Raw genomic sequence first — 26,323 nt, forward strand, 5'->3', positions numbered from 1 at the left:
TTTCCTGTCCAGGGACAAGGTTCCCATGGGAACCTCGTGGGGGTAAACAAGGCCATGGACAGGGCTGGCACATGGGTCAGGACAGCTCCCCAGATAAGTGCAGGATGATGGGATGGAGAGCAGCCCAGATGAGAGGAATCTGGGGAGATGAGAGGCTGGATATGACCTGCCAAGGTGTGCTGGCAGCCCTGGAAAGCCACCCATCTCCTGGGCTGTGCCACTGGCAGCATGGGCAACGGGTGAGGAGGGAGATTGTCCTCCTCTGCTCCACGCAGGTGAAACCCCACATGGAGCACTGTGTCCAGCCCTGGGGTCCTTGTCATGGGAAGGACAGGGAGCTGCTGGAGCAAGTCCAGAGGAGGCCACAGAAATCCTCCAAGGGCTGAGAACAGGCTGGGAGAGCTGGGATTGCTCGGCCTGGAGAAGAGAAGGCTCCAGGGAGAGTTAAAGCCCATTCCGGTTCCTACAGGGGCTCCAAGAGAGATGGAGAGGGACTTGGGATGAGGGCATGGAATGACAGGACAAGGGGGAATGCCTCCAAAGTGGAAAAGGGAGGTGTAGATTGGATATTTGGAAGAAATTCTTTACAGTGAGAGTGGTGAGGCACTGGAGTGGATTTCCCAGGGAAGCTGTGGCCACCCCATCCATGGCAGTGTCCAAGGCCAGGCTGGACAAGGCTTGGAGCAACCCGGTCTAGTGGAAGGTCTCCCTGCTCACGGCACAGGGTGGAACTGGATGGGTTTTCAGGTTCTTATCAACCCAACCCACAGTGGGTTCTACCATGATGCAATAAATGACGTCACATCACGATGACGCAGAGCCCACGGGAGTGGCTCCTCCGCGCACGCGCGCCGGGGCTGGGCGTGCCCAAGAAGGAAGGAGGCGTGGTCAGCCGTGAAGGGGCGTGTCCCAGCGTTGTGGGCGTGGCACGGTGGGCGTGGCCAGGAGCGCGGCCGCGCGTCCCCTCCCGGCCGCCGTCGCCCGCTGCCCCCGCGGCCGCAGCATGGCGGGAGCGGCCCCTGGCCCCGGCGGGCGGCGGCGGCTGCGGGACGATGGGCTGCGGACCTGCACCTCCGCCGAGCAGGTGCCGGGGGGCTGCACTGGGGGGCGTGGGGTGCCGGGCTGCCGTGGGGCTGGGCTTTGGGGTGCCGTGGAACTGGGGTTTAGGGTGCCGGGCTGCCGTGGGGCTGGGCTTCGGGCTGCTCTGGGATGGGGCTCAGGGGTGCCGTGGGATTGGATGATCCCTATCCCAGGATCCGCGCGCGACTACTGTCCCCACACCCCCTGTGACAACAGCCCAGCAGTGACCAGCGTTTCAGGGGGCCCGGCGGTGCTGCCGCCCGCCCGCCACGGCAGCTTCGGCGGGACACGTCCCCCAGAGCCAGCTGAGGGAGGGTGAGGACTCCCGGGGCAGCCAGACTCTCCCCTCTGTCCCTCTATCCTGACCCGGCCCCTGGCAGCTCCCCTGAGTGCTGGGACGGGGTAAAAAGTGACTCCGGGTTTCCCAATCCATGGGGTTCTTCTTGCTCAATTGTGCCCTGGCAGGACACAGTGCCATGAATGCAGGTCCCCGTGTGGCCCCTCCTCACCCCTGAGGCTGATCCCGGGTATTTCCTTGAGGATTACCGTGGCTTAGAGTGTCCAAGTCCCCAGTTATCCCAGCGTGAGCGGGAGGAGAGTGTTTTCTTTGACAGTCTTGCGCTGAGCCGAACTCAAGCTGGATTTGTAAAGCAGCACGGGATGGTGCTGGATTCTGGCATAATTTGGGGCACAAAGCTCCTGGGAATTCCTACTTTGGTTTTTTACTGGGTGAGACGGGGCTGTGAATCAGATGGGGTAGGAGTTGCGGGGCTCAGGGGGGGTCACGTTTGTGGTGTGTGGAGCCTCTTCCCAGAGCTCACCCTAGTCTTTATTCCCATTTTTCCTGACAAGTCCAAGGTGGAGGACATCGTGCAGGAGGTCTATGATGCCTACAAGACAAACCATCACTCCTCACAGTGAGTATCAGAACTCCCAATAACCATAAATAACTCCCATCCCAAAAGACCCATTGACCCCAGTCGGTGCTGCAGGAGGATTCTGCCCCTCCTGCCACTGTCCCCCTGCTTTTTCAGGCCACCCTGCCTGCTCATCCTGTCCTCTCTGTATTCCAGGTATGTCCTGCAGCGGGAGAAGCACTTCCATTACCTGAAGAGAGGTCTGCGGCAGCTCACTGAAGCCTATGAGGTACCGGGAATGCTGGACGTGCCACCTGGAGCCACTGCCTGGGGGGATCCCCTCGCCCTGGGGCTGTCACCAGGGCTGTTTGTTGCCGGGGGTTTGCCAGCCCCAGAGCGGACACAGCATTCCCTGTGTGCCCACGCTCATCCCAGCGATGCTCTGGGGGTTCTCCTGGCTGTCTCCTCACTCCTGCCTGCTCCTGCCGTGTCCGGTGCCATTCCTTGACTATCCCCTCTGTCCCTGCAGTGTCTGGATGCCAGCCGCCCCTGGCTCTGCTACTGGATCCTGCACAGCCTGGAGCTGCTGGATGAGCCCATTCCCGATTCGGTGGCCTCTGAGTAAGTGGGGAGAGCTGGGGGGACCCCACCACGGCCCCTGTCGCTGCCGGCCACCCGCGTGACTCCGGAGGTGCCACCTCCCGCTGTCCCCAGAGCAAAGGAGTGCTTTGTCTCCCTGCCACCGTCAATGCCGCCCATTCTTCCGGCGGCTTCCTCGTGACGACGGAGCTGGGAGGGTGACACCCCCGGCTTCGGCCTCGGGGGGGGATTCACGAGGCTGGGAGGGGATGCATCACCCCAGCGGGGTGACACAGGTGACGCTGAACCCCTTCCCCACCTTCCTGCAGCGTCTGCCAATTCCTGAGGCGGTGCCAGAGCCCCCAGGGAGGATTTGGGGGGGGTCCCGGCCAACACCCCCACCTCGCCCCCACCTACGCCGCTGTCAACGCGCTCTGCATCATCGGCACCGAGGAGGCCTTCGGCGTCATCGACAGGTCCGGGGGCCGGGAGAGGCTGGGTGGGAGGTGGGGTGCGTGTCCCCCCTCTCACAGCCGCTGGCTCCTGCAGGAAGAAGCTCTTGGAATACCTGCACTCGCTGAAGCAGCCGGATGGCTCCTTCCTCATGCACGTGGGTGGAGAGGTGGATGTCAGGTGGGTGAGGGCTGCGGGGGGAGGCTGGTTTGGAGGGCCTGGGCATTTTGGGGAGCCGGCGCTGGAAGCAGATGCTGTGGTGGGGAGCTGGTGCCGTTTTGGGGATTCGGTGCTGGGAGCTGGTGATGTTTGGGACCAGTATCATTTTGGGGAGCTGATGCTATGGTGGGAACCACTGCTAATTTGGGGTACAGTTTTGGACAGTCAGTGTGTGTTGTTTTGGGAAGCAAGTGCTGAGAGCTGGTGCCGTTCTGAGGAGTCAGTGCTGTGGCAGGGTACAGTGTTGTGGACCCAGTTGTGTGTTGGGGAGCTGGTGGTGTTTTGGGGAGTGGTTGGTGCCGCACTGGAGTACCAGTGCTGTTTGGAGGAGCTGGTACAGTGGTGGGGAGCCTGTGCCATGGGGAAATGTAGTTTTGGGGAGCCAATGCTCTTTTGGTGTGCTGGTGCCATGGCAGGGGACCAGTGACATGAGCTACTGCCATCGCAGGGAGCCAGTGCTGGATCAGGGACCTTGTGCCGTTTTGGGGAGCCAGTGTAATTTTAGAGAGCTGGTGCCACTTTGGGGTGCCAGTGCCACATCCCTGAGCACCTATCTCCTGAATCTCTGGGCACCCTTGTCCCGCAGGAGCGCCTACTGCGCCGCCTCAGTGGCCTCGCTGACCAACATCCTGACGCCCGCGCTCTTCGCTGGGACAGCCGAGTGGATTGCCAGGTGAGATCTGGGGACAGGTGAGGGACAGGGGATGACATTCCCAGCGTCCCTGCCGCCCTGACCCTGCTCCCACAGGTGCCAGAACTGGGAGGGTGGGATCGGTGGCGTGCCGGGCATGGAGGCGCACGGCGGCTACACTTTCTGTGGCATGGCCGCGCTTGTCATCCTCAAGCAGGAGCATCTGCTGAACCTCCGGAGCCTGCTGGTGAGTGACCCCTCTCCGGGATACCGGGGCTCTCATCCTGCCGGGGATCTTTGGTCCCACACTGGTTCCCATCACCCTGCAGCACTGGGTGACCGGGCGGCAGATGCGCTTCGAGGGCGGATTCCAGGGCCGCTGCAACAAGCTGGTGGATGGGTGCTACTCCTTTTGGCAAGCCGGGCTCCTGCCCCTGCTCCATCGGGCACTCCACGCCAGGGGTGAGTTGCCACAGGCTTCCTCTGTCCCCAGAATGGCGTCTGGAGGGATTTGACACCTTCTGTGGTGTTTCTCCTCTGGGTTTCTCCTCCAGGCGATCCAGCGCTGAGCATGGCACACTGGATGTTCGACCAGCTGGCACTGCAGGAATACATCCTCCTGTGCTGCCAGTGCCCAGCTGGCGGGCTGCTGGATAAGCCAGGAAAGTGAGTGCGAGGGGAAACACAGGGCTGCCTGGCATCAGGGATGCCCAGGTGCCCCCTCAGCATCCCAGTATCTCCTTGCATGCAGATCCCGGGATTTCTACCACACCTGCTACTGCTTGAGTGGGTTGGCCATTGCACAGCACTTCGGAAGTGGAGATCTCCACAATGAGGTGGTCCTGGGGATCCCTGAGAATTGCCTGGTAAGTGCTACGCGTTGCTGGGGAGAGCAGGGATGAGCTTCCAGCGCTCCACAGCACTGAGAAAGGCAGATCCAATGGAAGTGAAAAGAGCTGGGGTTCAGCCTGGGGAAGAGAAGGCTTCAGGGAGAGCTTAGAGCTGCTTCAAGGGAGCTGGAGTCAGGCCTTGGACAAGGGCTTGGAGTGATAGGACAAGGGGCAATGGCTCCAAACTGGGAAAGGGGAATTTTAGATGGGATACGGGCAAGAAATTATTCCCTGTGAGGGTGCTGAGGCCTTGGCACAGGCTCCCCAGAGAAGCTGTGGCTGCCCTATATCTGGAAGCGTCCAAGGCCAGGTTGGACCAGGCTTGGAGCAACCTGGTATGGCAGAGTTTCCCTGTGCACAGTGGGTTGAACTAGGTGATCCTTAAGGTGCTTTCCCGCCCAAACCATTCCAGCACTCCGTGATTAACATCCTCCATCCCTCTCTCCCACAGCAGGCCACACACCCTGTCTACAACATTGCTCCGGAGAAGGTGGCGAGGGCGGTGATGCACTTCCTGCAGTATCCCGTGCCCAGCCTGGATCCGGCACCCGCTGCCGAGTAGGGGGGTCCTGCTGCCGGCTCGGGGTGCCGAGCCCCGGGAGCGAGCGGCACAGCCCATCCCCGCGGTGGCCTGGCCGGGCAGAGCACGCTGCTCAGGGTGCTAGCAATACCAAAATCCAGCCTGCTCCAGGCCGGGTGTCCTGCTGCCATCCTGGCCAGAGCCGAGGCGGGACACGGGCTCTGGCAGAGCTTTTTGGCATCAATAAACCAGAAGTCACACTCGCCGTGTGCTGGTGGCCCCGGGGATGCGGGGCAGGAGGTGATGCCACGTCTGGATCCAGTGGCACCAACTTCCCCCATTCCAAGAACACACGGTAACCACGGGGGAGGATAAAATAAGTGGAATTTTGGCTTTTTTTGTTTATTATTTATAGTCTTATAGTAAAGGGAAGCCTTAACTTGCAAGACAACTCTGGGCAGTATGTACAACATACCTTAGATCCATGGAATGGCATCAAAATGGGGGGAAAAGGGGCACCTACGGGGCAGGGACGGGCCACTGGAGTTCGGAAAATGCCACGGAGGTTGGGAAGGGTAAAGGGAGGGAAGGAGGAGGAGGAGGAGGAGTGGGGAAGGAGCCCCCAAGCCTGGCTCTGTGCTCCGCCGACTCGGGCAGGTGGAGTTGCACACGGAGAAAATAAATAGGGAGATTCCCCCCCCAGTGCTTGCTCCTTTTTTGGGGGGGGCTGCCTGGCTCCTCCCCGTTCTGGACTGCACTGGTCCCCGGGTATAAATAGAAATGCTCCTATAAAACCAGGAGGGAAGGGGAGGGGGGTCGCTAGCGGAGGGGAGTTGGCGGGGGAGTCTCCCTGACCCCCCCAAGTCTTTCTGCTCGGCCTGGCCGGCTCCCCCCGGGGCCGGCGCGGTGGGAGCAGGGAAGGGGCCGGGGAGGGCTGGGAAGCTGCAGTCCAAGAGCTTCTAGGAGCGGAGGGAGCGAGTCCTGCCGCAGGCCGGGGGGCGGCGGAGGGGCCTAACTGGCCTCCATGCGCAGCTTCTTCCTGTTCTGCGGCTCGTCGGGCTCCGAGTCGGAGCTGGAGTCGGAGCCACCGTCGAAGGCGGAGATGGCACTGCCCTTGGGGTTGGTGTAGAGGCTGTTGTCCGCGGGATAGCTGGCCTGGAGCTGTGCGCTGGCTCGGGCCTTCTCCAGTGCACGCACTGTGAGGGACGGCACTGTGTCACCCCCGGGCCTGGCCCTGCCTCCAGCCCAGCTCCTGCCAGGCCCCGGCTCCCACTGCATCCTGGATCCCAAACTCTTCCGGACCCCAGATCCCGCCAGACCCCAGCTCCCACTGAATTCTGCACCCTGCCAAACTCTGGTCCTGCCTCAGCTCCCACCAGATCCCAACTCCCAGTGGATCTCAGTTTCCACCACATCCTGGATTCTGATGGATCGTATCTCCTGCCAGACCCCAGCTCCCACTGGACCTTGGATCCCAAACCCCACTGGATGCCAGATCCTGGCTCCCAAAGCCTGCCAGGCCCCAGCTCCTGGATCTCAGAGCCTGCAGACCCCACTGCAGCTGGATCTCAGCTGGCACCTTGCTGCTCCAGCAGCGCATTCTGCCGCTTGAGGTCGTCAATGTCCTGCTGGTGTGTGTGGTTTTTCCGGCGCATGTACTGGATGTACTCTGTGGCTTTGTCCAGGATTTGGGCCCGGGATGCCTGTTGCAATAGTGGGAAAAGCCAGAGGCAAGATAAAGACCTAGCTCAGGGGGGAAAACTGGAATTTTACCTGCCTCATCCCACCCTGGCCCTGATCCTCACCGGGGACTCCCATGGCACAAGAGAGCCTCAGGAATGTCCCAGATCGAGGAGCCTGGACCGCGGGTGGTTGCTGTCCGTGCCCCCAGCACGCTCCATAAACTCACCTTCTCTCCTTGGAGTGAGGGCACGGAATCCCGCAGGCTGTGGAAGCTATCCTTGATGTGGTCCCTGCGCTTGCGCTCCAGCGCGTTGTGATGAGCCCGTTTGTCGGCCTGGGAGGGGGGCACAGGGGTGGCACCGGGAGGAGGCCACCACCTGCACCCCCAAAATTCCCTCCGGGAATCGCTGTGGGAGCTCAGCTGAGCCCCCAGGGCGGCTCCGTGGCCGTCACGCCTCCGGCTGGGCCGTGAGGGCGTGGGAAGGAGGCGGCTCCCGGTGCTTTCGGTTTCCCCAGCTTCCTGCTGCCGGGGCAGCTCCGGGCCCCGGGGCGGGGGGTACAGCGTTTTCCCCCTGGAACACGGTCACCTCCTCCCCTGCCCCCCAAGCAACCAGGCACAAGCCCCCCCATGCCCTCTGTCAAGCCCTGGTGTTGTGCCCCCTGTGCCCCCCAAACGTAGCCCTAACCCAAAATGACTCGGCCCCACACGTAACGCCCCCCCAACACCCCCACTTTACCCCAGAAAGCCTCCCACTCCCCCTCCCCTAAAGAGCTCCGGATCCTCTTCCACACAACCCCAAGCCCCACTGCTGTCCCCCCCATAAGACCCCCCAGCCCCACAGGACACCCCCAAACCCAGCTGCCCCCTCCAAAAAAACACGACTCCATGGATCCCCTTCTGTGTCACAGCTCCCAACCCAAATAAGACCACCGAGGCCAGAGGTGTCGCCTCCCCAAACCCAACCCTCCACCCCAAAAGACCCCCAGCCCTACTGATGTCCCCCCCCTTCAAGAATCCCATCCCCACAGGACACCCTCCAAGCCCAGATTCCTCCCCCAAGACCCCATCCCCCCAGATCCCTCTCCATGTCACAGCCCCCCCAGAAGACCCCAGCCCCAAAAGTGTGTTCCCCTCAAAAAGGCCCCCAACCCCACCGGTGCCCCCGTCAGCACCCCTACCCCGCTGATGTCCCCCCAACACCCGGATCCCCACAGGACACGCCCAACACCCCCATCTCCCCCAAGGTCCCCATTCCCCCAGTCCCCTTCCATGTCACCCCCTCCCCAAATCCCGCCCCCCTCACACCCCCGCCCACGTGCTCCCGATCCCGGGGGCGCTGCGGGGCGGCCCCCAGCGACCTACCGCGGACTGAAACCTCGGCTGCTCCTCCTGAGGAGCCCCGACCCGGGCGAGGAGGAAGAGGAAGAAGATGGTGGGGGGGGGCGCCGCCATATGAAGGAAGAACACACACAAACCAAACATTACCCCATTCCCAGAGCTCCTAATGTGGGGGAGAGCCACGGGGGGGCTCTCCCAGGGATTGTCCCGGGGTCGGGGGCCCAACTCACGTCGCTCTCCACCTCGATGTCATCGTTGTCGCTCATCGCTCCCGCCCGGGTGAAGCCGCGGGCCGGGCCGCGCCGCCACAACAACAGCCCGCACCGCGCATGCGCGGAAGTCGGGGGGGGGGCAATGATGGCGCCGGGCGACGCGAACGGTCGCGGGAGTTGTGGTTTGAGTGGGGAGATGGAGGCATCTTCCACGTGGCGGGGACTACAACTCCCGGCGTGCACCGCGCACGGCAGCGCGCGGCACGCCGGGAGCTGTAGTCTACGCTTCGGGAAGGGGACGCTGAGGGTGCGCGGCCGGAGGATGGAGGAGGTGAGGGCCGAGGGCACGGAGGGAGGGGGTTTATTGAAGGATAATGGGGATGGGATAGGTCGGGAAGTCTGCGGGGCCGGCCTGGGGAGGTGCAGGCTGAGCTAGCAGAGCTCCGGGACAACCTAGGGGGGGCTGCAGCGTCTGCCTGGCTGGGGGCTCCGGGGTAGCCCTGCGGGGTCTGGATGCGGGCTAATACGGGAGGGCTGGGGGTCTGCAGGACATTGTGGGGGGCTGCAAGCCTTGCTAGAGGGAATGTGCATCCGCTCAGGGGTCTGTGGGCCTCACCTGGGGGGGCTCTGGCCAAATTTGGGGGGGCTGTGGATCTGCCTGGGGGGCGTGAGCCTTGTATGAGGGGCTATGGATTTGGGTGTGGGGGCTCTGGGCTGGCCTGGGGGACTGCAGGTTTGACCTGAGCAACTGCATCATATTTTGGGGGGGCTATGGGCCTGTCTGGGGGCTGTACCACAATTTGGGGGTCTCTGTACCACAATCTGGGGCCTGTAGGTCAATCTACAGGCTGTGGACCTGACCTGCGGGGTCCGTGGGCCAGTCTGGGGGTCTGTCAGCCAATGTGGGGGGGTCTGGGCTGCCTGGGGGTTTTAGGCTTAGCTCAGGGGGCTGCAAGCCTGACCTGAGGGGGGTTTGCAGAATTTTGGGTCCACCTGGGGAGAGCTGTGGAACCCCCTCAGGTAGCAAGAGCAGGATGGGGCCCAGCACAGGCTGTCCCTATCCAAGCTGCTCCCCGTCCTCTTTTGGCAGCTCGTCCTCTGTGGTGGCCTCAGTTGGATGCCTGTCATCATCCTCCTTGTCCCCTTCCCCGTCGGAGCCAGTCTCGTCCGAGTTGTCCTCCAGGTAGCGGTATCCACGTGTTTTGTGGCGTGGGCGCGGGATGCGGGGCAGCCGGACTTCCATGTTCCACGCCACCTTCCGCTCCATCCACAGGTATGTCCCCACTGCCACCACCAGCGTCAGCAGCATGATGGACAGCTTGGCCTACGGCACATGGAATTTTGGGATTGGCGTGGGGGTGAGTCCCCAAAAAGCCTGGAATGTCTCAGAGTGGGCATATATGGCATTTACCTTCATGGGCAGCCCCGACCACAGGTAGACGGTGAAGATAGCCAGGGCCTGCCACCAATGGTAGATAGTGAAGATGAAGTCTTGGCGCTCCTTTTTCTTGTACAACATCCCCAGGAGGACTGTGGCAGAGACTGGAATCAGTGCCCACTTCTTGTGCCATGTCCCCTTGGCGTGGGGGACAATCACAGTGAGTCTGTCCCGTGGATGAGGACTGAGACCACAAACTCGTGATCCCGGGGGACATGAGGAGAGGGCGTGTGGAAAAACCTGGGACAACCCAGGCTGTTTTGGGGACCGCCAAGGCGTTTTGGGGGACAACAGAGGCTGTTTCAGGACCTTCCCACTACTCACTGCTGATTCCAGTCTTGTTGAGGGCACTGCCTGTGCCCCAGAGCGCGGCAATGCTGTAGAGCAGCGGCGCCTGCGCCAGGTACCGGGGCTCCGGCGCCCAGCAGAAGAGCGTCACCAGCAGCACAGCGTGGATGAAGGCTCCAGCCAGGAGCGGGATGTGCCGGCGCAGGCGCAGCATGCACAGGGCCAGGCTGGAGCACACCGAGGCGGAGAAGCCGTAGGCCATGAGGAGATACGCCAGCCTCTCCAGCCCGAGGGCGCACACGCCGTAGTTCTGCAGCGAGCACCGGCTCAGCATTGCCTGTCCCCGCTCCGTCACCTCCCGCCCCACCACGGATCCTACCAGGGCGAATCCCGTGCAGACAAAGAGCACCTCGAAGCCACTGTAGATGAACAATGGGAAGAGGTGCCGCAGGCGATAGTCTCGCATGTGCTTGAAGGGCAGCTGGAAGATGTTGCCCCAGCCGATGCTGCGCATGTCGATCTCCTCCATGGGCCGGTACGCCGCGCCGCACAGCACCAGCACCTGCGGAGCGCCGCCAGGTGAGCTCCTGCCGTCGTCCAGCCCATCCCTGTCCCCTCCCGCCCCGGCACTCACCACCAGCATGGCGAGGAAGGCGGCGGCCATCAACGCGCTCTCCACGATGATGAGGTTGACGCTGCGGGGAAGGCTCTGCAGCACCGTCTTGTTGAAGCCAGGCAGCGTGCCGTGGCTCAGGGTTCCTGCCAGTGGGGCACAGGCCATGATTAATCCCAAACGGGGGGCTCCCGGTGCCACCCTGTGCCCCACCCCGCAGCCTCACCGCAGTGCTTCACTGCAAAGAGCGTGTGGTTGAGTTGGTAGAGGTAGTTGTTGAGGAAGAAGACCATGGGCATCTGAGCGCAGACGAAGCTCAACTACAGAATGCAGAGGGGTGCACACTCAGTGCTGCTGGCGTGGTCCCCCGCCCATCCCAGCCACCCCACCGGGGCTCACGTGGAAGCAGGAGTAGAAGACGGTCTGGAAGACGATGATGTAGGCGTTGCAGGCATCTCGTGGCACCCGCTGCCTCTCCTTCTCCTGCTCCTCCTTGTAGTTGACGTACTCGTAGTACTTCTGGGCCATGCTGCGTGGAGCAGTGGGTCAGCCGGCGCCCCGTGCACGCCCCACCCAGCCCCCCGATGCCTACCGCATGATGTAGGTGCCCATGGAGGCCCAGAGTGGCACGATCACCATGCCGATGGCCACCGCGGAGGGCACCAGCGTGTAGTAGCGCTCCCAGTAGTTGCTGGAGACGAAGAGGGCGTAGATGCCGATCGCCAGGAACATGGCCCACTTGGTGCCAAAAAACCTGCCGGGGCAAGGAGTGGAAGGAAGCGTGGGTGGCTGTGCCAGTGAGCCGTGCTGGCCGGGAGCGTGGCGGGGCCGTACCTGATGAGGATGGGTGTGTAGAGCAGCGCCGCCACGGGCGTGACATTGATGCCCATCAGCACCTTGCGGTCGATGTCCTCCAACCGGATATTGCTGTACTTCACCTCCCGGTAGGTCTCGTCATAGTGAAGGATCAGCTGCATCTGCAGCAGACCTGGGGGGGTCCAGGGCTGGTCACCCCATGCCCTGAACACCCGGAGTTGTTCTGGGGGTCCCTGGGAGGTCCCATACCCAGGTAGACGCTGTAAGTGAGGGTGCCAGCCAGGCTGGCAGCCACCACGTTCTTGATGACACCGAGGCGCTTGCGACGAAAGTACTTCTGCTCTTCCTCCTCCTCATTGTAATCAGGGTGAGCGCCCACAAAATCGTCCAGCTGTGGGCGATTGCAGCTGTCACCCCTTGGGGATGGCCACCACGGGCCTGCTTCCCTTCCACGGGTGTCCCCCTGTTCTCACCTGTGCCTCTGTCCCTTCGGTGCCCAGCCTGGTGCTTGGCACTATCTTGGCCCCATCCTGGCAGCCGTCGACATCTTTCTCCATGGTGCTTCTGGAGGGCCCTGGATGGTGTCAGGGTGGAAAGGACCCTATTGGCACCCCAAGTCTTGCACCCATATGTTTTGCATCCCTGTGACCTGCACACACAGACCCTGCACCCTCATGCCCAGCAACCCCGGCCCCTGCACCCCTACATCCAGCACCGTGTACCCATGAACGTGGCATCCCCAAGCCCTGAACCTCCGTGCTCTGCCCCCCCAGATCATGCGCTCGTGGTTGCACCCCTGTGTTCTGCGCCCCTGCGCCTTCAGATCCTGCACCCCTGAATCCCGTGCCCCCTACCCAGCTCTGCACTGCCCAGAACTGCACCTCTGGGCTCAGCACCCCCTGTTCCTCGCAGCCCCCCCCGCCCCGTCACACCGACCCCAGCCCTGCTTGCCCGTGCCGGCGCTTCTCGGGGCGGGGCGGGAGCTTCTTCCTCTTTCGGTTAGCACGGGCGGGACGGAGGTGGTTAAAGGGGCCGTTCCCGGATCCCCCCTCTCCGCTCCCGGACCCCCCGGGCCCTGCCCGCCCTCCTCAGTGCCCCCACCCGCGGCCGTTCTCAGCTCCCCGGCCTCTGCAGCGCCTATCGCACCCCAGCCCGCCCAGCGCCCTGACCCCCCCGCACAGCGCCCATTGCTCCCCCATGGCACAGCACCCCAGCCCTACCCTCCTCTGCTTCCCCGTGACCCCCCCAGCCTCCCCAGCGCTCCCACCAGGCCTCGGCGTGGGTGCTGCCTCCTCGGGGTGCCCCGTGGCAATGGGTGCCGGCCCTGCTGCTTTCGCTTCCCCTTCCCGGCCCGGGGGATGTGCCTGAGTGCCTGGGCGGGGGGAAACCCCAGTCGGGGGGTGTAGGGCACGTGCCTGCCCTGGTGTCACCCCAAAGCCGGGGCTGGGAAGGTGCCCAGGTGCGTGGCACGGCGGAGTGCCCCGGGGCAGGGCGAGGGGACTGCTGGGCAGGGCAGACGGGGTGACATCTCCGGGACAGGATCTGGCCCAGCCGGTAGCGGGGGATTCTTGGGATGGGACTCTTGGGAGGGTGCCGGTTTCTGCAGGATAGGGGGATACACATGGAACAGCCCCAGAAGGGTCATGGCAGTGGGGCAGGGGCAGCACCCATCCTGAGGGTCCCCCACACCCAAGGCAATGGGAGCCACCCTGGGGTGCCGGGGCAAAGGGCCCTTCCTGGGAGCAGGATGAGTGGAGTCTATTGATCATGGAACCCTTGGGAAACAGGATGAGGGGTGTTGGTGGGATCCCTGTGGGTCAGGGTAGTCATGGTAGCAGCATGGTGAGTGTCTATTGATCATGGAACTCTTGGGAAGCAGGATGAGGAGTGTCTGTGGGACCCCCATGGATCAGGATTGTCATGGGAGCAGGATGAGGGGTGTCTGTGGGGTCCAAATGGGTCAAGGTTCATGGTGGTGGTGAGGTGGCCATGGGACTTCCACCATCCCAAGGGGGAGGTCCCATTCCATCCTATCCCATCCCAGATCTTGTCCCCACTGCCAGCCCCACAGAGGCGGGGCCCAATCCTTCCCGCCCCTTGCCATGGGGCCCAGCCCCACAGCATTTAGGGACCCCCACCCCGAGCCTCAGCAGTGCCTGCCTGGCCTCACGCTCCTCCAGCTTCCACACAAGCTCCCAGGTAAGCACTGTGGGGTCCCCAAAACTGGCACTCCCTGCATGGCACCCCTCTGACACCCCCCGTGCTGGTGGGGGCTGTGGGGCACAGGGGGTGTTCCCTCGAGGAAGGGTGCGTGTCTGGGCATGGTGAGGGAGGGGGTGACAGATGGGGGGCTGCAGCTCTGCCCCTCAGGTTTGGGGGTGTCGTGTCCCTGAGGTCCCCATAGGTGTCCCTAAATCAGGAGGGCAGCCTGGGCAGGTCAGTGGCCAGAGGATGGCGATTATCCCGGGAATCCCAGGCATCTCCCAGGGCCTCTGGCAGCTGCCCTGGGCTGAGTCACCTCACAACCAGGACGGCCCCGAGCACCAAGCCGCTCTTCAAAGGTGCCGCGGGTGACTCCTCTTGGGATCGAGCCGGCATCTCCAGCACTTCCATCCTGGCATAACCCAGCAGTGTCTCTCCCCAGGGCCACCACGCTCTCCATGGCGAGCGGCAGCTCCTTCCAACAGCTTGGCATGCAGCAGCCCCTCGAGCCCCCCAGGCAGCAGCTCCAGGGCTACGGCAAGTGCAGCACTACGGGCAGTGATCCTGGCAAAGATCCTGGGAAAGCTGCTGGGTGCAGTGGAAGCAGCGGGATCGGGAAGGGGCCAGTGCCAATGGTCTGCAGCACTCCGTGGTGAGAGCGAGAGGCTGGGGGCAGGAGGGAGACAGGGAGGTGGGCAGGGGAAGCTGTGGCAGTGCCAGGGCAACGGGGCCCCAGGTTGGTGCTGGGGGAAAAGTCTGAGGTCTGTGAGCCACCATGTCCCAGCACGGCCCAAGGGAGAAGACAGGATCTGCCGGGAATGGTGCTGTGTTGGGCTGCTCCCAGCAGCAAGGGAGACAGGTACCTGCAGACTCCCTGCGCTGTCCCCAGGGAATCTGGGGTCCAGTTTGATGCTGGAATGGGATAACGTGCATCTGGGATGACATGAAGCTCTGGGGAGGTAGAATGGAGCTGGGTCCCCTCTAACACCCTCGTCCCTGCAGTGGGAACCCCTACGCAGGGCTGGTGAGCCACCTGCGGGCATCCTGGCTCTCGGGGAAGACACGGCCCTTGGAATACCGTGTGGCCCAGCTGGAGGCTCTGGGACGCTTCCTGGATGACAAGAAGCAGGAGATTCTGGAAGCCACTGAGTTGGATATGGGCAAGGTAAGAGGGGCTGGGAATTGGGGGGCCACTGGCATCCCATCTTTGAAGTCCTTCACATTCCCTTGTTCGGGTATTGCATCCTTGTGAGGGTCTGGGCACAGGGGTGTCCCTTGGGGTCCTGATTCCCCCTTGATGCGCTCCCAGGCTGGTGCATCTGTAAGTGCTGGATCCCTGCAGATCCAGGGATAGTGGAGGGACTGTGCTGTTGATCCCATCCCTGGTGCCCTGAAACCAGGCAAATGCACTGTTGGCCTATCGGTGACCGCTGAGGTGGAAGCGTTTCACACTCTGGTCTGCATCCTGGGGGTCCATGTGACCTCCACAAGGGTGACGTCCTGGGGTGCTCCTGGCCAGCCTGGCACGCCTGGGATTACTGGCATTGTGCAACGTGCTGGCACTGCACATTCCTCCCAGGGCCTCCAAGGGACTGGTTTCACTGGCACGGTGGCATGGACAGGGCTCTGGGTATGGCTCAGGGTATTGTGCCATGCCAGGAGCTCCTGCTGCTGGTGAAGTGGCAGCATCCACACTATGAATAGTTCTAGTGGTCGCAGCTCATCATCTCTGGAAGCGTTCAAGGCTGGGTTGGATGGGGCTTGGAGCAACCTGGGCTAGTGGAAGGTGTCCCTGCCCATGATGGGGCAGAATTGGATGAGTTTTAAGGTCCCTTCCAACCCAAACCATTCCAGGATTCTATGATATAATCCTCACCTCTTTGTTCACCATCAGTGAAGTGGCCCATGCCCTCACCGATATCTTTCCACATCCTGCCATCTCCCAAGGCTCCTAATTGCCTTGTTTGTTGGAGACGAGGCCTTCTCCTTCAGCCAGGCCTGGATAGGCATCAGTGGTCTGAATGTGTCCATCATCTTTCCTAATTACTCCTAATTAGATCCGGTTGTCCAGTAATGAGCTTGTTATGCAGCCGGGCCCTCATAGCTAGATGGACACTTCACCTGCTCTTACGTAGCTGAGGTGATGTCTCACCTCCAGCGGTGCCGGTTCCTCTCTGGTGCTGATGATTGGTGGCACTTGGATGACCTCAGACTTAATGTCCTATCTCACAACCTTTGTATCCCATCAAAATTCTTAATGAACCATCACCTTCCTTATCCTGGTGATGCCATCGTCATCCTGGGTTGACAATGGCCCGTTGCTTCACTCCATGATCTCATGTGCCTGCTGAGCCCTTGCTTTCAAGAGGGTCCTCGTGCCTCCTGGCAGCTGCATTTTGGGGACCTGAAGGTCTCTTGGTGGTGGAAGATCTTGGGAATCAGCAACCAGCCTTCCCAACCCCAAAGTGGTGTGGAGATGGGAGGAAGACTCCAATCCAGGCGTGGTTTTGGGTTGGTAATCATCCAAAATATGATGGCACAGTACAGGACCTTTGCTCCTCCTGCTCTCCACGGTCATGGAGGGGCTCCACTGAGCCTGCTGGGCTATCCCTGGTGTCTTCACTCTTCTCCTGCAAGGATGATAGGATCCCAATCTGTGCTCCACAGCTATCAAGAGGACCCACTTCTCCATCACAAGGAGTTTAATTAAGCTGTGGTTCTTATTACTTCCCTTTAGTCAAGGTCTTAAGACTTTGACTAAATTTAAGACTAAAAGGTGCAGCTTTAGTCCAGAGGCAGTGGAAGGGATGTTGGGGCTTTGCTTCCAGCTTGAATATCCAAGTGGGAAGGATGACTTCCACCAGGAGCAGCTCTTCAGGAGCTCTGGTGACATTGCTTGGGTATCCCTTTGGCTCAGGGCTCTGTTGCCAGTTCACAGTGCTGAGCTCAGGAATTTGTTAAATAGCATGAAAATTTTAAATTTTGTTGGTTTTTTTTTTCCTTCTGGCCAAGTAATTATTTTCATAAAATTTCTGGGTCACTGGTATTCCCTGGGAGTTACAGGAGGCGATGGAAACTTCTGCTGAAGAGATCCTCCTGCTATTCATGTTTGGAAGAGGGGAGAGATGCCTCCTGGGGTGATGGGGTTGGTGTTGGGGTGATGGGGTTTGTGTCAGGGTGACAGGGTCAGTGATGGGGTCAGTGATGGGGTGGCACTTCCATGATGTCTGTCCCCAGCCGTCCTTCGAGGCTTTCTTCAGTGAGATCCTCCTGTGCAAGAATGAGCTCAACGTCACCCTCAACAACCTGTCCCAGTGGATGAAGGATGAGTACGTGGACAAGAACCTGGTAAGAAGGAAGCTCTGGGGAAAGGGAAGTGGAGGAGAGTGATTGCTGGTGAGGAAGCCAGTGCTGAGGTCATGTTCTTCCTCGAAGGTGATGCAGCTGGACTCTGCCTTCATCCGCAAGGACCCCTACGGGGTGGTGCTCATCATAGCTCCCTGGAACTACCCCATCCACCTCTTCCTGGTGCCCCTCATCGGGGCCATCGCTGCCGGTGAGCCCAAACTTCCAGTCCCCTGGCCTGGAAGTGCCGGGGTCTCCCCAGGGGTCTTGTCCTCAGAAGGGGTGGCTGTCACCATGTCACTGTGCTGATGTCCTGTTCATCTTCCCTCAGGGAACTGTGCCATCATCAAACCCTCTGAGATCTCCAAGAACACAGAGAGACTTGTTGCTGAAACACTGAGCTGTTACCTGGACAATGTGAGAAGCCCTTCTTGCCCTTGTTTGTTGTTCCTAGACCATGGTGTTCCCAACCCTGCCTCACACCCACCATTCCCACACATCATCTATGTGCAGGACCTCCTCCCTCCCTGCCCAGCCAATGTCCCAGCTTCCTGGGATGCTGTTGGTGGAGGCAGATGGTGACACAAGGGCATTTTTTCTGTTTCCTTGCAGGACTGCTTTGCTGTGGTGACCGGTGGCGTGCCAGAGACCACCAGGCTGCTGGAGAACAAGTTTGACTACATCTTCTTCACTGGTACGTCCCATGGGACAGAGCAGAGCCCTGCCTTGATGTGGTGCCAGGATCTGTTGGAGGATCTGGGATGTGTATCTGAGGTCTGGTGGGACCCAGTGCCACATCCCAGAGCCGTGCGATGGCTGGTGGGATTCCCACCTCAATCCATGCTTTCCCTGCCCGCAGGCAGTCCCCCGGTGGGGCGGATCGTGATGACCGCTGCTGCCAAGCACCTGACACCAGTGACACTGGAGCTGGGGGGCAAGAACCCCTGCTACGTGTCTGACACCTGCGATGTGACCAACGTGGCGCGGCGCGTGGCCTGGGGCCGCTTCTTCAACGCGGGGCAGACCTGCATCGCGCCCGACTACCTGCTCTGCACCTTAGAGATGCAGGAGAAGCTCATGCCCGCCTTGCGCGAGGCCATCACCGAGTTTTTTGGCTCCAACCCCCGAGAATCCCCGGATTTCGGCCGCATTGTGAGCGACAAGCAGTTCCAGCGCCTGCGGGTGCTGCTGGGCAGCGGGCGCGTGGCCATCGGGGGACAGACGGATGAGGCCGAGCGCTACATCGGTGAGGCTCGGGGGTCACTCACATCTTGGTGGGCACACTGGGCGTTTTCAGGGGGTCTGCATACAGAGTGGAGGCTCTAGAGGGAAAAGAGTTTTAGGGGTGCTTAAAAATGGGTCCTGAGGGGAGGTTTCATCTCCGAGCTCTGTGCCCGGCTGATCCTGTCTGCGTTTCCTCTCTGCAGCTCCCACGGTGCTGGCGGATGTGCTGCCCTCGGACCCTGCCATGCAGGAGGAGGTCTTCGGGCCCATCCTGCCCATCGTCGTCATCGCCAACATGGATGAAGCCATTGACTTCATCAACGCCCGGCCACGGCCACTGGCTGTCTACGCCTTCTCCTGCGACAGCAAGGTGTGTCTGTGGAGCAGGAAGAGTGGGGAGGGAAGTCAGGCACCACCTCCACGAGCCCCAGGATGTGCTCTGAAGGGTCTTTAGAGCCCAAACACTCTGGGAACATCTGATGGGTAAGCTGGGTAATGTTTGCCAAGCGCAAGCCCTTCATCTACCGTCCGTGCTCCCTCCCAGATAGTGAACCAGGTCCTGGAGCGGACGAGCAGCGGTGGCTTCTGTGGCAACGACACCCTGATGCATGTGACACTGACCTCGCTGCCCTTCGGAGGCATTGGTAGGTCCAAAATCCCCACTCCTGGCCATTGGGAGACAGGTGTGATCCGTGGCCTGAGCCATGGTGAGGAATGGGAGTTTCTTTCTGCAGCCAGTGTGGTTCTGGACTGGATCCCTTAATGTCCTTCAGGAGCCAGGCTGTACCTTCATTCCAACTTTTAGGACAAAATAGTAGGAACAAAATGCTCATGAAAACCTGGAGAGCCTCTTATAGGATCTTGGAGATCCTCCTTGGAGAAGAAAAAATATTTGGTCTCCAGAGGCACCAATTTTTGCTTTTTCAGGTGAAAAGTGAGGCTGCTTAGCCCTGGCCTGTGGGTGCAGCAAGGTCCAGGGATACAGGAATACAGGAAGGTTGTTTCCCAGAATACTTCCCTATGACTTGATCTCTTCCCAAAATATTTCTGGGATAAGTCCCTTCATTTGGTGCTGCCCTTGCTCAGCATCTCTGTCGGGGCTGGCACCTGAGTCAGACATAATGAAACACCCAGACAATTAATTCCTCACCTGCCTGTGGCTCAGGGAACAATTTTTTGCACTTCCCATTCCGTAACTTATCTTAATTGGGAATGATTCAGACCAACCACCTTCAATTATTAGGTAAAGCCACTTTAGAGCAGGTGAAGGGGCTGAAGTCATTGGGGTGAGATAGCACCAAAGCTTCCACGAGAAGTCACTTAACCTCCAGTTAACCCAGCCACAAGAACTGGGAGAACTGGTGTTGCCAGCGTGGCTCCAGGCTTTTAGAGTTCCGGGAAGAGGGTCAAACAGCTCCAACCATGGGGAGGTACGGTGGAGCATCATGGAGTGAAATCAAGACTTGCAGAACCCAGCAAAGCTTGTGTAGATAAATGGAGGTGGGTAAAAAGGAGGCACTGGGGCCTCCAAAGTGCTGAGCTGCAGCAGGATTGGCTGGAACTGAGCGTGATATGCCTGGAAGAGGCACTGGAAAAAGGGAATTCCTCCACCATGTCTGTGCTGCTCAGAAAATCCTGTAGGTGTCTTTTTCCCTCATTTTGGTGCTTGGAGAAGGCAAGCATCAGGAGCAGAGTCCTGTCCTGAGTGTGGACCTGTCCTGTGTGTTCCAGGGAACAGTGGCCTGGGAAAATACCATGGGAAGTTCACCTTTGACACCTTCTCCCACCACCGTGGCTGCCTGCACCGGAACATGGGGCTGGAGACGCTCAACAGCCCGCGCTACCCCCCCTACACCCAGCAGAAGCTGGGGCTCCTCACGACCACCTTCGAGGTGAAGCGCAGGGGCACCTGCACCCTGCTCTGAGGCTGCCGTGCCCTGCGCTGAGGATGGCACGGAGTCAGCGGGAAGGACTGGGACTGTCCCGCTCTCCCTCTTCATCACACTCCCCACTTCCTCGCTGTGTCCTGCGCCTCACTGGAGCGTGTCAGACAGCTGGGATGGACATCCCCTCCTGCACCCTCGTGGCTCCACACCATTTTCCAGGACACAGCTGAAAGGACCAAAATCTTTTTCTTAGTCCAAACTTCTCTTCCTGGTGGAGAAGCGCTCCCATCAGTCCCATCTCCCCTCACACAGACTTTTCCTTTGGAATGAACCTCTTCCTCCTCCCTGTTGCTCTTTGCTCCGTGTAACTCTGCCTCTAGTAAAGACTTTGCATCAAACTCTCTCCCAGCCTTTCTTTGTGCCTCCTTCCTCTGGTCTGGGGGGTGCTGGGAGGGTTGGGGGGCGTTTCCCACCTCAAGCAGTTTAGCTGGAAGAGAGGTGTGGCGGGCAGGCAGCCAAAGGGAAGGACAGACAGTCAAAGGGCAGAGCAGGAAGGTGGCAGCCACCCTGTTAGCTGGGAAGAGAGAAGCTGTGGTTGATAACCGCAGTGCAATCATCCCGCACTGCACCCGTGGGAGCATGGAGACTGCAACTGTCCTCCCGCAGCTTCCTGAGAGCGAGGCCAAGAGAGCCCCCGAGGGTGATGGTGGGAACGGGACTGTGGATGGTGACGCCGCGAGGTGAGAGTGTGGAGGGACAGAGGGGTGGCAGGAGGGGTCCCGGTGCTCCATCCTCTCCCTGGAGCGGCACTTGGAGGCTGGGCTGGGGTGATGTGGAGCTCTGAGGAGCTGGAGTGGGGCTGGCGTTCCTCTAACACCCCTGTCCCCGCAGCAGGAACCCCTTTGCAGGGCTGGTGAGCCACCTGCGGGCATCCTGGCTCTCGGGGAAGACACGGCCCATGGAATACCGTGTGGCTCAGCTGGAGGCTCTGGGACGCTTCTTGGATGAAAAGAAGCAGGAGATCCTGGATGCCACTGCCTCTGACTTGGGCAAGGTGAGAGGGGACAGGAACAGGAGGACTTGGTGGCCGGAGGAGCTGAGGGGCTCCCACAGCCCAGCTGGGAGTGCTTTGTCCTCCTCTCATTGGGCTCTCCAGCCCTGCCTGGGCTCTGCCTCGGGCTCGCAGCCTCCGGATTTGGGAGACTGAGATGAAGCATGTCACTGTCACCATACTCCAAAGCCCATCCCTGCTCTGCCAAAGACAAAGGGCACTGTGGGGAGGCCCTTGACATGGATAGCTATTCCCACACCCACCAGCCTCAGTTTCCCTCTTCTCTGGGCAAATTAATCCCAGATTTCTGTCCCTGCTCCAAAGTTCCCACCTGTTGTGACCCCCTTTCCTCCCACGGGGCTCACCCAGGCTGTGACTCCCTGAGCCTGGATGCCCTGGCTCTGCAGCCAGAGCCTTAATGCCACACAGAGCTCATTGCCTTCTCTTCAACCTAGTCCCTTTGGACACCCCCCTCTTCTTCCTGTTGTCTGGATGAATGGGATCTGTATAATTTTTCCTATTTTTAAGTAATCAGTGCTTAAAAATGTCATGTTGCAGACACAGGGGGTGCTTAATGCCTTTAGGGATTCGAATCCAGCATGGGATGTAGAGGGCTCCAGTCCCCAAATCCTGAGCAAAACGCTATGGAGCACTGGGATAAGAGCAGCGGGATATGCCAAGGTCACATGTTGCATCCTTGGTGTCTGCAGGCACCCTTTGAAACCGAATTGTCTGAGATCTTCCTGTGCAAGAACGAGCTCCATGAGACCCTGAACAACCTGTCCCACTGGATGAAGGACGAGAAGGTGGACAGGACTCTGGTGAGAGGGAAGAGGAGAGAGAGGATGGGAGGCGGAGCTGGGTGGGATGGTGGTGCAGGGTGGGACCTGATGTGGCGGGTGTCCCACAGGCGATGCAGCTGGACTCTGCCTTCATCCGCAAGGACCCCTACGGAGTGGTGCTCATCATAGCGCCCTGGAACTACCCCATCCAACTCTTCCTGGTGCCCCTCATCGGGGCCATCGCTGCCGGTGAGCCCAAACTTCCAGTGCCCTGGCCTGGAGGATTCCAGCAGTGCCAGGCACTGGTGAGGGCACTTCATCTATAAAAGGGCTGGCTGTCACCATGTCACAGCTCCGACATCCTGTCTGTCTTCCCCAGGGAACTGTGCCATCATCAAACCCTCTGAGGTGTCCAAGAAGACAGAAAGACTCGTGGCAGAGGCGCTGCCCAGCTACCTGGACAAGGTGGGACACTCTCTCCATCCCTGTGGCATGGCTGGAGCACCCCTGTGCACACAGAGCTGTGCTCTGAGCCTGCCTCACACACCATCTCCGCTTCCATGTACTGCCCAGCTTCCTTCCTCCATGCCCAGCCAGTGTCCCAGCCTCCCGGGATGCTATTGCTGGGGACAGATGGTGACAAGAGGGGGCCTTTCTCATTTCTTTGCAGGACTGCTTTGCTGTGGTGACCGGTGGTGTGCCAGAGACCACCAGGCTGCTGGAGAACAAGTTTGACTACATCTTCTTCACTGGTACGTCCCATGGGACAGAGCAGAGCCCTGCCTGGATTTTGTGTGAGGAGGAAGATGGGTTCCCTCCAGACATCCCTGCTAAGAAGGCAGGGATTGGGTTGGAGATGCATGCCAGGATCTGTTGGAGGATCTGGGATGTGTATCTGAGGTCTGGTGGGACCCAGTGCCACATCCCAGAGCTGTGCGATGGCTGGTGGGATTCCCACCTCAATCCATGCTTTCCCTGCCCGCAGGCAGCCCCCCGGTGGGGCGGATCGTGATGACCGCCGCTGCCAAGCACCTGACACCGGTGACACTGGAGCTGGGGGGCAAGAACCCCTGCTACGTGTCTGACACCTGCGATGTGACCAACGTGGCGCGGCGCGTGGCCTGGGGCCGCTTCTTCAACGCGGGGCAGACCTGCATCGCGCCCGACTACCTGCTCTGCACCTTAGAGATGCAGGAGAAGCTGCTCCCGGCCCTGCAAAAGGCCATCAATGATTTCTATGGCCCCAACCCCCGAGAATCCCCGGATTTCGGCCGCATTGTGAGCGACAAGCAGTTCCAGCGCCTGCGGGCGCTGCTGGGCAGCGGGCGCGTGGCCATCGGGGGACAGACGGATGAGGCCGAGCGCTACATCGGTGAGGCTCGGGGGTCACTCACATCTTCATCCTTGCACAGAGCACATTTCGGGTTTGGAGAAGATTATGAGGGGATCCGGGTGCTTGTCCAGGTGGCCTTTTGTACAGGAGATGTGTCCTGGGGGGATCACCAAGGTGCCATCTCCGACCTTTGTGCCCGGCCGATGCTGTCGGGTTTCCTCTCTGCAGCTCCCACGGTGCTGGTGGATGTGCAGCCCTCAGATCCCATCATGCAGGAGGAGATCTTCGGGCCCATCCTGCCCATCGTCATCATCGCCAACGTGGATGAAGCCATTGACTTCATCAACGCCCGGGAGCGGCCCTTGGCTGTCTATGCCTTCTCCTCGGATGACAAGGTACAGCCAAGCCAGGACTACACCTGCCCTGTGCTCCTTGGCAGCTGTATCCAGCCATGCTTGTGCTCCAAGTGTTTCCCTTGCAGCGCACACAGCCCTGGTTAGGGGGTATGGATTGTGTTTGGAAGTAGTGGAATGGGGTGGGAGACCCATGTCTCATCTTCTTCATGTCACTCCCAGGTGGTGAACCGGGTCCTGAAGCGGACGAGCAGCGGTGGCTTCTGTGGCAACGACACCCTGATGCATGTGACACTGCCCTCACTGCCCTTCGGAGGCATTGGTAGGTCCAAAATCCCCAGTCCTGGCCATTGGGAGCCAGGTGTGATCCCATCCATGGTCAGGAAGGGTCTCAGGAGGAACTCTCAGCTCCAGAGGGCTCAGTAGTCCATAGGAAAATTCTCCTCCAGAAGCCCTTTGCTTCACCTTGGGCTCTGGGGCTTTGCTGGACACCCATGGAGCACCCTGAAGTTCTTTCTCTCCATACTCCCCATTCCAAGCTCTGTGTTCCCTGGATCCGTGGAAATGTCTTGCTTACCACACAGGGAATCAGAGCTTGAAGCAACCTGGTCTAGTGGAAGGTGTTCCTGCCCAAGGCAGGGGGGTGGAACTGGATAATCTTTAAGGTCCTTTCCAACCCAAACTATCCCGGGATTCCATGATGGAGACACCTGCTTTTTATGGGATGATCTCCACTACCAGCTCCTGTTTTCCTCTCCTGTTTTCCACCTTTTTTCCTCTCTTCCCACTCAGCTGGCCAGGAGGCATCAGTGACCTCCCTTTCTCCTGGCGCTGCTGATGTGTGAGGAACTGCACCCAACGCATCACCCCAACCACAACTAGCGTTCCATCAGGAAGAGTGACTGGCTCAGGCTGACTCGTGGCATTTCATCCCATCTGTTACCAATTCACGTGTGGATTTCGTAGATTTTATGGATTTTTTGCCAGCCTGCCTGGCTCTCCTGTGCTTGCTCCTGGCCAGCCAGCTTCCACCTCCCAGCATTCATCCTTGGTGCTGGGGCCCACCTTGCCAAAGGCACCTTGGTCTTTGTGCCTCTCCACCCCTGCACTCTTGCCCCCTTGCAGCAGGGCTGGATTCAGCATGGATGGGATGTCTTTTGGAGGGTATTCCTGTGGTAGGGAAGCTCATCTGGTGGGAGCATCTTGCTGCTGCCATCACCTCATCGGTGACACCCTCCCAGTTGCTAAACATGTTAATTGAAATGGTAAAATCCACTGACGAGAGAGTTTTTGGGAATCTCTCCACCTTCCAGCCTAATCTTCCCACTCCAAACATCCACCTGGGTGTGCACTAGGTCACCTCCGTGGTCCTCTTTAGGTCACATTCCTGGGAAGCTCACCCATGGCTTGGAAAGCAGCTGGATGAAGTCGTGGTGCCGCTTTTACGGAGTTGGGAGCTTAATTTTGGGTTCTTTGACCCAAAGGATAGCCAGATCCAGCTACCCACCGGGGTCCTGTGCTGTGTATTCCAGGGAACAGCGGCCTGGGAACGCACCACGGGAAGTTCAGCTTTGACACCTTCTCCCACTCCCGAGGGTGCCTGAAGCGCGGGATGGGCCGCGAGTCCCTCAATGCCCCGCGCTACCCCCCGTACAGCCAGAAGAAATTTGGGGTCATCCGGGCCACTTCCAAGGTGACGCGTAAGACTGACTGCACCCTGCTCTGACGGCCCCCACATCCCACTCGCAGTCTGCCCACTCCGGACATCTCTTGCTGCTGGTCCCGGTGCCCAGGTGCAATGAAGAGTGTTTCTCAACATCCTGTGTGCTTCCCTTTCACTCCCCTGCACCCCTGCTCACCCCAAAAGTCCCTTGTTCCCCACATCTCTCTCTATTGCAATCCCATATCCCTCTTTTCTGGGTGTTTGGGGCTTTATTTCCACTGGTACCATCAGAGCAGAGGAGTCTCCCGTGCCCCTCCTTGCATACTCTGCTTTGATAAGGTCCACAACAACTCCCTGATTCCAAGTCCTTGAGCTGGGATGATCCTGGTTTCTCCTGCTTTATGATCCCAGTCTCCTTTGCCCCATCATATCAGCGTCCTTTGCCCCGTGTTGTGAGATACAAAGCTGTGTTTCGTGTCAGGTACACACAGGCAGCGTGTGTGCTTGTGATTGTGGTATGTGTGGAAACTGATCATGGGACAATTAAAGGATGAATTCTAAAAAAATAACTGATGGAAGAAGGCCTTTGAACCTATCCTTTGTTTGCAATTAACTTCTATAGCATCTGAATTAAAGCTTTAAGGATGTTGCTGCTGGACAGGAACTTTCTGCACGTAGCTAAGCATTAAACAGCTTTGCAATAATAACCTTTTGAAGTATAATTTTAGAATATTGCTTGTAGTAAGGAGCTTTGAAAATATAAGTTTAGAATATATGTAAAGGAAACATGCTTATCTCAACACCTTAGGAAAACAGTAAAAAGCAGCTTGAGAAAGGAAGATGAACATCAACCCAAGGATTGATGC

General features: G+C 59.7%; 4 protein-coding genes across 12 annotated transcripts; 2 read left to right on the plus strand and 2 right to left on the minus strand.

Moving 5' to 3' along the window:
- Positions 1-525: 525 nt before the first annotated feature.
- On the plus strand, positions 526-5,620 carry LOC119701363 (protein farnesyltransferase subunit beta-like). Of its 2 annotated transcripts, none has more exons than XM_038137959.1 (12): positions 526-1,084; positions 1,933-1,997; positions 2,154-2,226; positions 2,467-2,558; positions 2,846-2,992; positions 3,066-3,149; positions 3,775-3,861; positions 3,937-4,066; positions 4,149-4,281; positions 4,374-4,485; positions 4,571-4,685; positions 5,161-5,620. In XM_038137959.1, the coding sequence occupies exons 1-12, from the start codon at positions 1,004-1,006 to the stop codon at positions 5,269-5,271; spliced, it is 1,230 nt and encodes a 409-aa protein (XP_037993887.1). In that variant the 5' UTR covers positions 526-1,003; the 3' UTR covers positions 5,272-5,620. The 2 variants fall into 2 exon arrangements, with proteins under 2 accessions (XP_037993887.1, XP_037993886.1); XM_038137958.1 differs by lacking the exon at positions 526-1,084 and adding an exon at positions 1,479-1,809.
- MAX (MYC associated factor X) lies at positions 5,607-8,690 on the minus strand. Of its 2 annotated transcripts, none has more exons than XM_038137972.1 (5): positions 8,482-8,690; positions 8,276-8,302; positions 7,139-7,246; positions 6,809-6,938; positions 5,607-6,425 (listed from the first exon to the last, which is right to left on the minus strand). In XM_038137972.1, exons 1-5 carry the CDS (start codon positions 8,515-8,517, stop codon positions 6,241-6,243), a joined length of 486 nt encoding a protein of 161 aa, XP_037993900.1. In that variant the 5' UTR covers positions 8,518-8,690; the 3' UTR covers positions 5,607-6,240. The 2 variants fall into 2 exon arrangements, with proteins under 2 accessions (XP_037993900.1, XP_037993899.1); XM_038137971.1 differs by having other exon boundaries at positions 6,809-6,932; positions 8,482-8,614.
- Positions 8,691-8,814: 124 nt separating this feature from the next.
- Positions 8,815-13,418, minus strand: UNC93B1 (unc-93 homolog B1, TLR signaling regulator). 5 transcript variants are annotated; one of them, XM_038137953.1, is made up of 12 exons: positions 12,886-13,418; positions 12,092-12,192; positions 11,868-12,009; positions 11,637-11,790; positions 11,395-11,556; positions 11,202-11,331; positions 11,029-11,122; positions 10,824-10,948; positions 10,569-10,751; positions 10,226-10,499; positions 9,875-9,993; positions 8,815-9,787 (listed from the first exon to the last, which is right to left on the minus strand). In XM_038137953.1, the coding sequence occupies exons 1-12, from the start codon at positions 13,385-13,387 to the stop codon at positions 9,521-9,523; spliced, it is 2,253 nt and encodes a 750-aa protein (XP_037993881.1). In that variant the 5' UTR covers positions 13,388-13,418; the 3' UTR covers positions 8,815-9,520. The 5 variants fall into 5 exon arrangements, with proteins under 5 accessions (XP_037993881.1, XP_037993880.1, XP_037993878.1 ...); XM_038137952.1 differs by having other exon boundaries at positions 10,226-10,751; XM_038137950.1 differs by having other exon boundaries at positions 10,569-10,948.
- A 288-nt stretch (positions 13,419-13,706) lies between these two features.
- Positions 13,707-25,964, plus strand: ALDH3B1 (aldehyde dehydrogenase 3 family member B1). 3 transcript variants are annotated; one of them, XM_038137955.1, is made up of 11 exons: positions 13,707-13,817; positions 14,263-14,472; positions 14,823-14,985; positions 17,058-17,168; positions 17,256-17,376; positions 17,497-17,582; positions 22,779-22,860; positions 23,094-23,480; positions 23,670-23,836; positions 24,017-24,116; positions 25,327-25,964. In XM_038137955.1, the coding sequence occupies exons 2-11, from the start codon at positions 14,279-14,281 to the stop codon at positions 25,518-25,520; spliced, it is 1,605 nt and encodes a 534-aa protein (XP_037993883.1). In that variant the 5' UTR covers positions 13,707-13,817; positions 14,263-14,278; the 3' UTR covers positions 25,521-25,964. The 3 variants fall into 3 exon arrangements, with proteins under 3 accessions (XP_037993883.1, XP_037993884.1, XP_037993885.1); XM_038137956.1 differs by lacking the exons at positions 13,707-13,817; positions 14,263-14,472; positions 14,823-14,985; ... (1 more) ...; positions 17,256-17,376; positions 17,497-17,582 and adding exons at positions 20,318-21,015; positions 21,167-21,329; positions 22,037-22,147; positions 22,237-22,357; positions 22,488-22,573; XM_038137957.1 differs by lacking the exons at positions 13,707-13,817; positions 14,263-14,472; positions 14,823-14,985; ... (1 more) ...; positions 17,256-17,376; positions 17,497-17,582 and adding exons at positions 20,318-21,015; positions 21,170-21,329; positions 22,037-22,147; positions 22,237-22,357; positions 22,488-22,573.
- Positions 25,965-26,323: the final 359 nt, after the last annotated feature.

Source organism: Motacilla alba, chromosome 5 (assembly GCF_015832195.1).
Source record: "Motacilla alba alba isolate MOTALB_02 chromosome 5, Motacilla_alba_V1.0_pri, whole genome shotgun sequence".
Lineage (NCBI taxonomy): Eukaryota > Metazoa > Chordata > Aves > Passeriformes > Motacillidae > Motacilla > Motacilla alba.

Excerpts from the sequence above, each read along its gene's own strand:
- LOC119701363 (XM_038137958.1), top strand. The coding sequence starts at position 1,561 with ATGCAGGTCCCCGTGTGGCCCCTCCTCACCCCTGAGGCTGATCCCGGG. Across the intron at positions 2,559-2,845 it reads CCCGATTCGGTGGCCTCTGA|CGTCTGCCAATTCCTGAGGC; the intron begins GTAAGTGGGGAG and ends ACCTTCCTGCAG. Across the intron at positions 4,686-5,160 it reads GGATCCCTGAGAATTGCCTG|CAGGCCACACACCCTGTCTA; the intron begins GTAAGTGCTACG and ends TCTCTCCCACAG.
- MAX (XM_038137972.1), bottom strand. The coding sequence starts at position 8,517 with ATGAGCGACAACGATGACATCGAGGTGGAGAGCGAC. Across the intron at positions 7,247-8,275 it reads AGCCGAGGTTTCAGTCCGCG|GCCGACAAACGGGCTCATCA; the intron begins GTAGGTCGCTGG and ends CCCCCCTCCCAG. Across the intron at positions 6,939-7,138 it reads CCTCACTCCAAGGAGAGAAG|CAACAGGCATCCCGGGCCCA; the intron begins GTGAGTTTATGG and ends TTCCCACTATTG.
- UNC93B1 (XM_038137949.1), bottom strand. The coding sequence starts at position 13,387 with ATGATCAATAGACTCCACTCATCCTGCTCCCAGGAAGGGCCCTTTGCC. Across the intron at positions 11,123-11,201 it reads TCTTCTACTCCTGCTTCCAC|TTGAGCTTCGTCTGCGCTCA; the intron begins GTGAGCCCCGGT and ends TGCATTCTGTAG. Across the intron at positions 9,788-9,874 it reads GGTCGGGGCTGCCCATGAAG|GCCAAGCTGTCCATCATGCT; the intron begins GTAAATGCCATA and ends CATGTGCCGTAG.
- ALDH3B1 (XM_038137955.1), top strand. The coding sequence starts at position 14,279 with ATGGCGAGCGGCAGCTCCTTCCAACAGCTTGGCATGCAGCAGCCCCTC. Across the intron at positions 17,583-22,778 it reads TGAGCTGTTACCTGGACAAT|GACTGCTTTGCTGTGGTGAC; the intron begins GTGAGAAGCCCT and ends ATTTCTTTGCAG. Across the intron at positions 23,837-24,016 it reads CCTTCTCCTCGGATGACAAG|GTGGTGAACCGGGTCCTGAA; the intron begins GTACAGCCAAGC and ends TGTCACTCCCAG.